Below are 13,203 nucleotides of genomic sequence, written 5' to 3'. Positions count from 1 at the left end.
ATATTTGTTTTCTCTTCTATAAACCGCTGCAACTCTGGTCCGAACAGCTGATCGGCAGCGCAATACACCGTGCGCGGCACAGTTGGGCTTAGGCATAGTACAGCAGTTATGGGTTGTAGTGCCAAAGGAAAGGGCTGACAGCAAGAAAGCAGTGAAAATGTTCTTAATATAGAGTATTTAAACTGATATTGAAACACATTTTTCTGCTGACCTTGTATTCAGTAGTGCACTGCTCTGCTTCCCTGCCGGCACTCCTGTCTGCTCCTCCAAACTGACCTCTGTCTGTTGCAGGTAGGAACACACTGGCTATGGATAAATACCTCATACGTCCCAACTTCAAAAACCTGAACTATCCCTTTAATTCAGGTTTTTATCTGGCTCCAAGTTCATTGAAAATATCTGCATCCGTCTGGGTTATGTCCGACACAATTCCTGGGGCTTCCAAACAAAATTCAGTTTTGGCATTTATATGAGTTAAGTGGTTTACTAATGTTTGTGTTGAAAGAAGGATGATTACCATTCCTGCTTTCACACACACAGCACACATCACACACCACCTACACACACACACACACACCATTTAGATCCTTACCTTTCAGATCTAAATGCTTAACCCTTACTGTGCATGGCCATAGCTTGCATGTGCTTGTAAATAATTAACCCCATTGAATTCTTTCTTTTCTTTTCTCCTTATGGCTTGGTGACTCCCATATCCATTAATGGAAATGTCTGAATGCTATTTTAATCTGCTGGAATACTGATTTCTCTCCCTTTGTCTCCTCTTCTTCATCCTACTAACCTCTAAAGGAAAGAGCAGGGCGAGACTACTTACAGGTTTGTATGATTCTCAGCTTGTTCCTCCAAAGACACAAACACATACACTAAACATGTGATGCAATTATGATTTAATTATATGTTTTGTCACAGCCTCTTTATATCTGTTCTCATCTGGTTTGCGGGCTTGTTTAGTTTTTTAGTTAATTCATTGTTTTATTACAGATTTACTGATTGGGTCCAATGTCCAAGGATGAATTTATGTATTTATTTGTTTGACAACTACCAGGTAATCAACTGAATATTGCGATTGCAATCAAATGGTTGGGACATATTGATAAGTTGCTTTGTTGGTTGCTGGGTTCATTGATCAATTGATGGGAGGAGAAAGAAAAAGGATAACTAGCGTGTGCGATAACAAGGTTGATGTGTCCTGATAAAAGGAAACCAGAGGTGTCAGGTCAACATTTGTTTACCGTTTGAGTAACACTTAAAAGAACAATATCTAATACGTTCTCTAAAGTGCTCTGCTAAAGTACACTTATTGATTTGAATTGTGTTGAACTGAGAAAGACAGGCAGGAGGAGATGAAGTGGTAGAGACTGGTAGACTGAGACAATACAGCAAATAAAGTAGCTACTTGCAAATTACCTCTCTGGAAGGTACAATGTGTCCCAGCTTTCTCCTTCCTTTATGTTCTATTCCTACCTCACTTTTCCAAGTCCTTCTTTACATCTCCATCTCTGATTTTGTCTCTCTTCCTCCTTTCACGGTTTTCCTTTCTGCACTTGACTTTCAGGCAGAAAAGGGCGATGGACTTCTCTGTCTTTGTTCAGTGTGTGTGTGTGTGTGTGTGTATGCATGCACACACATGCCTTCAAGACAGGAGTCTGTACCATGTCTGTACCATGACGCACTTTTTCCATTGGGATGGTATTTATATAACTCATCAAACACAAGTCTACGAGAGACAACGAAGTTGAGAAAAGGGGAGGAGAGGGAGGTGGAGGGGAGATAGGGGGATTTCAGAGAGGAGAAGAAGACAGAGAGAGATTTGTGAGTTTAATTATGCTAGTATAGTTTTTTACAGTGCAGCAACTTCTTTGGAAACATTCGGGGGCCTTATATTGAGCCAGCAGCTTCTTAGGCATTTAAACTTAAAACAGCCACACACACAAATAAAGAATATGTTTATTCTCTCAAACACACAAACAAACGTTCTTCTCATCCCCAAACAAAACTACATTTAAGTAGGCTTTGTTGCATCCACAACAACATTCATCCCCCAGAAATCCTTCTGTTTAAATGGCTGTGTTTAATTATGCTTTCCTTTCTTAGAAACTTTTGTTACAGCAATTTCAATTTACACTTGTGAAATCATTAATTATGCACTCTTTTATGACACTATTTATTTGCTCTCCACCAAGAGAACACACAGCCTTCTGTGTTATTAGTGGTTTTACAGACTGCCGGCTGCTCGGCGGCGGTAGGTGCCGTGGTAAAGGGATGGTGGTTTTTGTTTAAGCAGACTTGTAAACACCAGCAGTAGTAAACATTTGGCGCACCACAAAGTGCTACAGCAGACATCATGCTGAGTGTAAGTGTGCTGGATATTGGCAGTGAGAGACAACGTGAAATAAAGGATAATGGGGGTTTAATCTGGAGTTTAGGCAGGTGTGCCTGGGTGTGGGTGTGTGTATTTGTAAGTCCTGGTACAGTTTATTTCAACTCCAGTGATGTGGTGAAAAGCAAAAGGAGGAAGACAGGCTACACCTCCAGTAAATGATGATTAAAATAAGTAAAAATAAATAAATGATTCATACTTTTTCTCTTACTACTTTCAACCTGGACATTATTTCTCATGCATGCTTCCTTATGGGAAAATCAAACAAGGTTTATTCCAAACCTGCAAGCCATAGCGCTCAATTCGTATTTATTGCTTAGATCTGATTTTTTTTTTGGGCTGTTCACTTTACTTTTTAAATGTGGCTCACATGAGATTCTAGGGTAAACAGGTCACGGTCCTGTAGTGACCTGCATGAGAAATGTCAGTCTAGAGTGATTGACATTACCAACCATCACACTGAGATCACATTGCAAACATTGCAGACCTGAATCTCATTTGGACCACATTTGAAGTGGCCTGAATCAGAATTTGAAAAGATTAGATTCAATGTGATTTGTGCTGTTCACACTGTCATGAAAAAATCTGATCTGAGATCTGATTTGGGTCACTTTGGCCTGAAACCTGAATGTGGCCTAAGAGTCCACAACAGGGCTCAAATAATTCAGACCAAACTAAGGAAATTATAAAGATTTAATTTAAACTACATCCCAATTAAATGTGAATACAGCTTGATTTTTTGTTTTGTGTTGGCAGGACTATTTTAACTTTTTGCTACTTTACACAGTCTGGATCTTCTTATATGGTTGGAGAGCCAAACCCAGGAAAGCAAATGTACATAGTTTAAGTCCAGGTTGTACATGTACAAAGTAATGCTTTAAGACTGACTTTAGCTTTAGATTAATGATTTATTTATGATGTGAATTCATGGCACACATCATAAATTTTTCTTCCAAAAATGAAAACAGAGTGCAGATGGGTTTACCTTCCACTACATCCCTGTTCACCTATTTCCATCCTCCTCTGAAATATGTCCCCTGTCCTTTCTCAGTATGTTTACTTTGCATCAATATTGACAGCAGAGAATTTCTTTTCTCCTTCCTCTGCTGAACTCCTATTTTAATCTCCTTCCTCCTCTATCTCTTTCCTCTCCTTTCCCGCCACCATCTCTGTCTCTCCCTCCTTCGCTCTAGTAAGGGTCTAAGTAATGGGAGGCTCTTCAGAAGGTATACTCGGAAATATAGGAGGTACCTACAGTACTACCCAGCATCCTCTCTGCCCCGTCCTTAGCCCAGCAACCTGTGGGAATGACTGACTAATAGCATGGAGTAGAAAAAAAAAAAAAATCTTAACTCCCTTCTTACCTCATTCTCAATCCCTTTTACCCCAGAAAGGACTTTGTCTCAGACAACTATTTCTGCCTGCTGCCTGTCGAATGCAAACAAGACTTTGTTACCATGCAAATTAAAGGGGAATTCCACCAAAAGTTATCTTTACACTGTAAAAGTAGTCATGGTTTAAAAAGGTCAAAATAGATAATACAAGAATGCACCACATTTCACTGCCTCAGGTAATTAACCATTTGCTGCAGTCAACAAATTCTATGTTGAGCCCCTGTCATTCTGAAAAGATGAAGTACATCATGGGATGTTGCTTGCCTTCATCCTTTCATAATTTAAAACTCATGAGAAAAAGAAGTCAGTTTTGGGGAAATTTTCTATTAGTAAAAAGTGAAAATACAAGGTCTAAATTCCCCTTTACTTTATATTTTATATATTATTTTATATGTGCCTGTTAGCCCACCTAAAATGTCGCTATCCACACTAGAAACTGTTCCGAGTCCAGCCACATGAGTATCTTTGGTTTAATTTATATTCTTCATTCTTCAACCATCGGTATATAGATTTTTAGAATAAGTTTTACAAAATAAAATAGTTCAATAACAATTTAGTAAAAAGGAACCGGAATACAATGAGCAATTCATGGGGCTGGACACAGTTTACTTTAAATTATCCCCCTACAACATAGTTATGCACATACAGATTGGGGTATTAAGCTGTTCATTTTACTGCATGCTCTGTGCATTAATGCTTCTCTCTTTTATAGCCATGAAAGAGTTGCAAATAATATTAATAGATTAAAGTATTCTTAAAAGATCTATTCAGCCCCATCCACTGTATTTTAGAACAAATTTCACTATAAGTGGAAAGTACAGCAAATTCAGAAAATGGCAACAACTATATTATAATTTATTGCCTTGAACATTTGAGAAGATATATTCCCATGTGCTATAAACGGTTCCTATACAAGTCTTGTAAAATAAGGAACATATTGCACAGATCTTGGTTTGGGAAATATTGGCAAATAGAAATTAAAACTGATTAAAAAATTCAGGTGTGACCCTGAGGTCTGGAAAAAAAAATGTGAAATTGTGGCATGGAAAATGTGTTGGAACCCTGCATCTCTCTCTCCCATTGGTCTGCTGCATTGCATGCTGGTCTATTTGCCTTAGTAACATGATAGTTTACTGCAGCGAGTCTCATTGATTGAGAACTTCTGCATCTCCACCAACCCCTCGAAGGTTACCAAAGATCTAAACGTTATGTGGATGTTAAGTGCCTGATGCTGTGTGTTATTTATTTAAGCTGATAAAAATCAAGTGATAGAGGAAGACAAAGATTGATAACAATAACATTAATAGTATTATTTTAATAGTGATACAATAGTGTTTATAGTAAGGTAAACATAGATACATCAATATAACATATCATGGTGTAACTGCAGTGAATAATTGAGACCAAAACAGAGGTTGTGTTTGCAGATTAAAACCACATTTGTGATAAACCATGTTGCTTCCCATTGAATCTTTGATTCGTTGGAGTTAACAATAAACATTGATTTACATGCTGAAAGTAATTTGCCATCACAATCTCTGAAAGATTATGCTCTTTTTGCTCAGGATGAATAGTCTAAAGAACATTTTCCCCAAAGAAATCTAACAATGGAAAACACCATTTTGAGGCTGTTTTAGGCTTTTCTCAATAATGGTCTCATTTGTTTGAGGTAGTCTCAGAATTAATGTGGTGATGATGTATTAATGTTACCATGCTTGACATATCGCATTTAAAAATCTCATTAACTCTGTTTTGAAAAGAGAATACTTGAATAGATTATCAGGTGATTGCAGCACTTCATGATCCAACAGTGACAGTTTGTTTTGGTGGCTTGGCGGGCAGTCTGGCTGTGTTCTGGTGTTTTGGGCATGTCAGCTGGATGGATGATGTTTGGGCTGAAGGAAAAGACAGAACGCTGCCCTGTGTCTGCGCTCTGAACTCTTCTCACTCTCTGAGGGGAAATAGGTGTTGACAGCATCCCTTTTTTCTTTCTCTCTCTCCTTGTGTCTGTGCGTGTCTCTCTATCAAACCTGACCTCTGCCCGCACACTCTCTTTCTCTATCAACTCCATCCTTAACACACTTTCCCCAATTTCCCCTCACCTTCCCCCCTCTGGATCATCACTTCCATCACTCTTTCTGTCTCCACCCATCCCAAATCTTTCTCCCTGCTTCTTCTTTTCTCTCTCCTCCTTTCGGTCCCCCAACCCTCCACCCCCACTCTCTCTGTCTCCTTCTCCTTTCTTCCCTCCCTCCCTCCCTGCAGTCAGAAGTTGAGTTTTAAGGAGCGTGTCCGGATGGCCAGTCCTCGTGGTCAGAGCATGAAGAGCAGGCAGACGTCTATCAACGACCGTCAACGCTGTTCCCCTGGCAACGAGGTGGTGGGAGGCGCCGAGCTGATGGGCGGGAGCCCGGCGAAGGTTCAGAAGAGCTGGAGCTTCAACGATCGGACCCGGTTCAGGCCGTCACTGAGGTTAAAGAGTCAGACTCGCACTGCTGTCCCAGATGGTGAGCCATGCAGTGTGTGTACGTCCATCTTACTGTAGCAACCAACACAACATCAGACAAATTACCCTTTTTAGCACAGTATGCCATTAGTAGATGTAAAGTTTATTTAATCCCAGTGGGCAGGTCATTGCAAACACATGCTCACAGAAATTAATTTTAGTGCTAATGGAGATCCTAAAGTTTCAAAAGATACAATTATGTCAATATGGCTGAATGTTTGGAAATTGCTTACAAGATGATGCACAAGGCAATTATAATATTTCCATTTGATGCTATGGTGCGTTAAGTGGAAAACACATTCTGGGTTTGTATATTTCACTCAGTGTAAATCATTCAGTGAATAACTAGAACAAGCTGATACAGAATATATTCTGTATGTGATATTGACAGTTTGGAATAAGAGAATATAAACATTAAAGCTTCTCAGGGAGGAAAAAGAGAAAATCTTTATGTTGAAGGGGTTAAGCAGGTAGTCTAATTTAGAGAACATTTACACTCAACATGCAACCACACAACCAGTGTACAAGAAAATACCACAATTAAACAAATAGCCTAAAATCAGACAACCAATAACCAAGCAACAACCAGCATTAATAAAAATGATTACAGGAGCTATAAAAAAATCCTCAGATATTAAAGGTTTAAAGCCGCTGAAAACTTAAAATCTTAACAGTTTCTCTGTATCCTTAATGGTCCAGTGTGTAGGATTTAGTGGCATCTAGCAGTGAAGTTTCAGATTGCAACTAACTGAACACCGCTCGCATCTGTATTTGACAACCTGGGAATGAGAAGGGGCTGTGAAGTGTGTAAGAGAAACTATGGTGGCCGCTAAACTCGTGAAAGGCCCTATTTAGAATCAGTGTTTGGCTTGCCTGTTCTGGGCTACTGTAGAAACATGGAGGCTGACATGGTAACTCCGTAGAAGGCGACCTGCAGCGTCTGTAGTTAAAAACGTCTCTTTCTAAGGTAACAGACGCACAATTCTTATTTGTAGGTGAGTATAAACTAATGAAAGCATATCATATTCAATTTCTGTCAAAGTATCTTCCTAAATGTTGGACTTTTAACTTCATATATATATTGTATATTCTCTCAATATTCTAGATACGTAGGATGATGAATGTCATGAATTTATGTTTTTCTTCAGGTGGGTTTATTGCCTTTTGGGAAAAACTCTTAATAGGCTTGAATTATTAAAAATCTCAATTCTTGCTTTTTGCACTTTTAAGGGATCACGACTGTACTATTATTACCTAAAATAGTGTATATGTACGTATACAGTATGTTGTGCACCAGTGTTTTTCCTCACATTTTCCACAAACTCCTACACTACAGTAATAAATGAAATTGCTGGCTGTTTTAATAGCACTTCTGTTTCTCCTCTTATTCCCCTGTATCATTTATTTGCACTGATTTTATAACCTTTATATGCATTATATCATTATTCACCCTCTTTTCATCTTCGCTTTTCTCTTCCTCTTGCTCTTTTTCTGTCTTTCTTTCTGTCTGTGTCTCCCACTTTTGTAATTATTGGCAATATTAATGATATATATATATATACCCTCTTCTCTCACATTACATAGCTGAGCTGGCAAAATGCTGCCCATTCCCAGATATCCCATCCAAGCAGGGCATAAATTTTAGCCTCTTAAAAGCCAAAATAGTATCAGTTTGAAAAATTCTTGGAGACTCGTGTCAAGATCCGCTATGCAGAGAGTGTTTTATGAGTTTTAACACTGGAAACGATTTTTCATGGGTCTACATTTATTGATGAAACGGCGGTCTGTCTCTCGCAGTGGACACAGGCATGACCGCAGAAGATTCCTTTGATGAGAGAGGCTGCCATTGCGATGTTACAGTGGAGGATCTTTCAGCTCCCCTCAAGGCTGTCATCAGAGCTGTCAGGTGAGATCCTGCTACAGGTACAACTCACATTTCAGGCCTTTCAGCTGATACAAAAACATCTTTAAATCACAAAAATCATTGACACGTTTGAAGAGATGTAATTCAGTCTGTAAAGGGGATTCATAAGATTCAGTAAGATTTGCAAACTCACATCCAAATACTTATATAAAGAGATAAACTGAAACTTTTTGTTTGATATGAATGCATAAAAAGAATACTGTAACTGAGACAGACAGAAAGGAAAGTCACTTTTACACTTTGCTTAGCTATCAAGTACATTATGACCTCCCTTCTGCTGACCACAACAGTCAGACCTGATTCTTCACAGCTATTGCTTTCATTTGTTGCCTCCTTATTTAGGAAAAATATTTTTTAATTATTCTCTGCTTGGTGTTTTACAGTGATGACCAGATTTCAGAAAGTTACTACAGAAATAATCTGACACATGACATAACGCTAAAACCACAAATAGTTGTCTTCGGTTTAAACAGATAAAACAAACAAAAATAAGCGTCTTTTCTCCTCTCCTGATCGGCTGCGTTTGATCGACTATAGCTATCTGATGACGATGTGTTAATGCTGAAACCATGCTGGGATGTGTGCTGGTCTGTCGGAATCAAGGACATGCTTCTCGTTTAAACCTTCCCACTGAGGGCTTTTCTTACATGGGTCCATTGATTGTGAAACCGCGGTGACAGCTAACTGAACTTAAGAGTTATCAATCAATTGATGATGTCACTGAACTGTCTTCTCCTTTTATGATTGGCTAGTTGTTGATCATATGGGTAGTACAATCCCAGTGTAGGAGTCACGTTACCTATTGATTGATTGGCCTGCCGTCTTACAGGCTGTTTATAACTATTGATCGGAAAGTTCATGAATGACTCAGTGTGCAGGACTTGAATTATTAAATTTCACTATATGAAAATACCTCCACCTAACAGAAGAGTACATTGTTATAGTATAAGGAACCAATAACTGTATACATGTGTTTTGTAGTTTGGTTTTGTGCACCCAAAAGAGTTGCAGTTTCTTCCAAATGATTGCTGTTGAAGAAGATCATTATGGTTTGTTTTTGTTTGTTTTTTAGATTGGTCAGTATCCCCTCACAGTGCTGCAGTAACAGCCTCTTGGGAGTGAACTGAATCCATAATATAACACAAAAACACAGACCCTTGTCTTTCTTCCCACCACTGTACATGTAATTCTGGATGGGAAAAACATACATTTAGCCATGAGTGCAGGGGGCTCACATGATGTTTGGTTCCCTTAAGCAAAGCTTTCTTGAATGTAGTTCTCGCATTCTCTCTTTATCTATATGACCTACTGCTGGGTTTCAGGGTATGTCTGCGGGGGAGTTCGAGCAGCCCTGCATAGTGTTTGTTGTTCTGTGTGTGTGTGTGTGTGTGTGCGTGCTGCTCTCTTACACTGGCACCGGCACCCTGTGAGCGAATGTTTATCCAACTGGCGCCAACTGATTCTCTCACTCCACTGCTTCTTTTGACCCTCTTCATATTTTTCATTGAAAAAATGGCAGTAAAGCAGGTTTTCCATTAGAAAATTACAGGTTGGTGAAAAGATTTCTCTGTCTCAAATATCATTCAGTGCCTTTCTGGATTCTTCAGGGTGACAGGACAGTACTGTATCACAAATAAAAAATTGTGATGCAAGATGAATCAAGGTTGCACATATATGGAATGAAATATGCATTTAAATGTTTGATAATATTCTTAACACATGTACAGATGCTGTCCATATGGAGCAAAGAATATTTTCTACAAATAAGCTGTCCCATCTGCACACTTGCAGTGAATAGCTGGCAATATATGTGTACATCTGTTACTAGGTTATACATTTACATACATATATTTATATTTTCAATCATCCTTCAATTTTATTTGCTATAATTACCAGTAGAGGTATCTTTAGTACTCTGTGTTTAGTTGTAACATTTCCTATAATCTAAAGCAGCTCCACTGGCTGCATCTGACCCCTGCCTGTACACAGTGTGGGTGTCAGGTGGGTATAACAGAGTGTGGAACATCCAACTTCGTCCAAATTGGAACTTTTATCATTGTAACAGAGAGTACAAGTTATGTAACAATTTCCAGTGGAATCTTTTTGGACTCCACGTTCAAACACAAATCATATCAATGGAGTAATGCTCCCTCCTAAATTATAGTTTGCTGATTATATCCAGTCAGTCATTACTTCAGTTGTTCTGGAGTTTTAGAAAGATAAGATATAGAAGATATAACATGCCAAGACTTTAACCTGCTTCATAGTTATACAGTGAGCTGGACTGATATCAGTCAAACCCCCTCTATTACTAGCCCCTCTGTTTCGCCATACTCACACACACAAACATCACCACTACCACCCAACCCCGGCCAGGCCTGCCCACCCAGCAGGCCTCCTCCATGGGCAGCCAGAGCCCGGGGCTTTCCCAGGGTGTCGGGTTGAGGGTTGGACACCCCCTCCCCTGTCAGGACTGTTATTACAGAGGGTCATCTGTCACCGTTGTTTCCACTTAGACTGAGAAAAAGAGGCAACTGGAGAAAAGCAGAAGCCACTGGGGAACCCAGATGCACTAAGTACTTAGATCTCCTTACCTGTATCAATATTATTCACTCAGCTGCGTTTCACCAAATAGAAGGAGATACAGAATTACACTCAAGTTTTAAAGTCATTCATTTTGGTTGACAAGAAAACCAGGGGACTTTGGTTTCCTGTTGGATACTCCTTGAGGTATTTGAGATTTTAATAATGTTTTCTTTATCACACTCCCAAAAAAAGATAACAACGATCGTCGAGTGGATTTCCCAAAGTGGCTGCTACCATCTAGTGGTTGTTTGTAGCAATTACGTACTTATTGTTTAATCCTCTTTTGACTTTGTTTCTCACTTTACTATTCCTCTCCCTCTGTATGTCTCTCTTTATACTTCTTGTGTGTTTGTTTTTGTGTGTATAGGATCATGAAGTTCCATGTGGCAAAAAAGAAGTTTAAGGAGACACTGCGCCCGTATGATGTGAAGGATGTCATAGAGCAGTACTCTGCAGGACACCTGGACATGCTCTGTCGGATTAAGAGTCTTCAGACTAGGTCAGGACACACACACACACACACAACACACATACATGCAACTGGTCTGACAACTGGTCTGTCTAAAAATCCTTATTCTCTATACACTGCAATGTTTACCCCTTTTTATGTTTTTTATTATGTGAATTATAAAATGTTTTACTCTTTACTAAGGACTTGCATAGTAGGTGGATGTTGTCGCCAATGTTGCTGCAGTTCCTACTAGTCCCACAATTCTTTGAAATGAAATTAACCCACTTTTACCTTTATCTAATTTCCAACCATGTCTTTTTTTAACCCAGTGTATGTGTATGTACTGTATATGTACATGTTTGCCCCCTCTCTCTCCCAGACTAGACACTGTAGTGGGTCCCCCTCCAAGGCCTGTCAGCAGCCGCGTCAAGACCTTTTCCTCTCCCTCCCTGCATTTATATTACAGCCAGGCCCGGAGGAAACAGTCTTCACCGGGGTTAGACCTGCCCCGTCCTGATTTCTGCTCACCAACTGCTTCCCCGACTAACATACCCAGACCTTGATGATGTCACACCCGGGTCAAACAGCGTGCATTCACATGCTTTTGCATCTATCAGAAAATCGCTTGCATCTTTACACATGAATAGCTTAACTCAACATGGTGTAAAGAAATGTAACTCTGTGCCAACTGTCTCACACACCTTGTAAGCTTTCTCTGCTTTTTATTCTTGTGGAGCTTCTTCAAGCTTAAAAGAACATTTACCAAATTGGCTGCTTGACCCAGGTGTGGATTTAGAGGTCATCAAGGAGCTCAAGCAATGGATTATGGACAAAACTGTGCATGAAAAAAAAAAGACAACTGAAGTTTTAAACTCCGATTTAACATTGTAGGTGGAAAATAACTGCTGTGGTCTGAGCCTCAATCATATGCATTAAGAATCAAGCACTGGCCACCAACAGTCATTCACTTTTTCTACTAAGGAAGTAGTCCTTTATCACATCATTCTTATTTTATTAGTAGTAAGTAATATACAATATTTTAACACTTTACTTATTCATGTCACACTGGAAACCATGTGATAATCCTGATTTGGGCCCCTTGAGGACCTCAACTAACTGGAACATCCTGTCTGCAACTGTAGACATACACGCTGTTCAGTGAGAAGCAGGGTATCTATTTTGTCCTTATGTAAAAGCCCCAATCCAGAATTTATTTGAACACATAAAAGTCCATTTACCATTATATGCAGGAAGTCTTGTTCATCATCATTCATACGTTCATTCAAAATCCAGCTGTTTGACTTAAGTTCCTATTTCGTTTTGCAGCTTCACACCACATATAAAGGCTCTCAGTTCTTCTTTCAAAAGTCTCTAATCATTTAATTTGGAAAAAGCGGGGGCACTGTCACACAATTATGGATTGGGATTTTTATATATTTTTCAAAAAGAAGTTTGTTTTTAGCTCTTGGTAAAGAGTGTCATCTTGTCTTTTGTTGTGCTGAATGAATAGCAGTGACTTAGGTGATGCCAGTGTTGTCAGTAGTACTCCTGGGGAATAACATTGTGCTTGTTTTCTGTATATGAATGTTGTTGAAGTGGACAAAGGCTGTAGATACACACAGACCACCTGAGTGATGTTACTGTCTCTCATCAGCATTGTTACTAGACTTCCATTATGTCGGTTGTCTGTATGAATTAATGTAAACCATAATGTTTCACTTTATTTAAAAGCAAGTGACTTTCTTTACCATCCATTAGGTGAGGCACTTAAAGGTCCAGTGTGTAACATTGAGGGGAATCTATTGGCAGAAATTGAATATAGTATGCTCATAAATCTTTAGTGTATAGTCACCTGACTATAGGCATTGTTGTTGTTTTTTTACCAATGAGAAGTTTTGATCAGGTGTCGGGTTTACAGGCAGGGAAGAGTATACTAAAAATGTC

At 39.2% G+C, this 13,203-nt stretch overlaps 1 protein-coding gene across 1 annotated transcript in view; it reads left to right on the top strand.

Annotated features, from left to right (window-relative positions):
• kcnq5a (potassium voltage-gated channel, KQT-like subfamily, member 5a) overlaps nucleotides 1-13,203 on the top strand; it is a 97,425-nt gene that overhangs the window by 75,782 nt on the left and 8,440 nt on the right. The window contains exons 9-14 of the mRNA XM_035663403.1: nucleotides 808-834; nucleotides 3,592-3,645; nucleotides 6,058-6,299; nucleotides 8,096-8,204; nucleotides 11,176-11,307; nucleotides 11,639-11,755. Of these exons, the coding sequence (XP_035519296.1) occupies nucleotides 808-834; nucleotides 3,592-3,645; nucleotides 6,058-6,299; nucleotides 8,096-8,204; nucleotides 11,176-11,307; nucleotides 11,639-11,755 (681 nt within the window). The remainder of the gene's footprint in view (nucleotides 1-807; nucleotides 835-3,591; nucleotides 3,646-6,057; nucleotides 6,300-8,095; nucleotides 8,205-11,175; nucleotides 11,308-11,638; nucleotides 11,756-13,203) is intronic.

The sequence above is a fragment of the Morone saxatilis genome, unplaced genomic scaffold (assembly GCF_004916995.1).
Source record: "Morone saxatilis isolate NCDOM2014 unplaced genomic scaffold, NCSU_SB_2.0 Contig19, whole genome shotgun sequence".
In the NCBI taxonomy this organism is placed as follows: domain Eukaryota; kingdom Metazoa; phylum Chordata; class Actinopteri; family Moronidae; genus Morone; species Morone saxatilis.
Note: the sequence above shows the minus strand (reverse complement) of the source record. Positions and strands in the feature narration are given on the sequence as shown.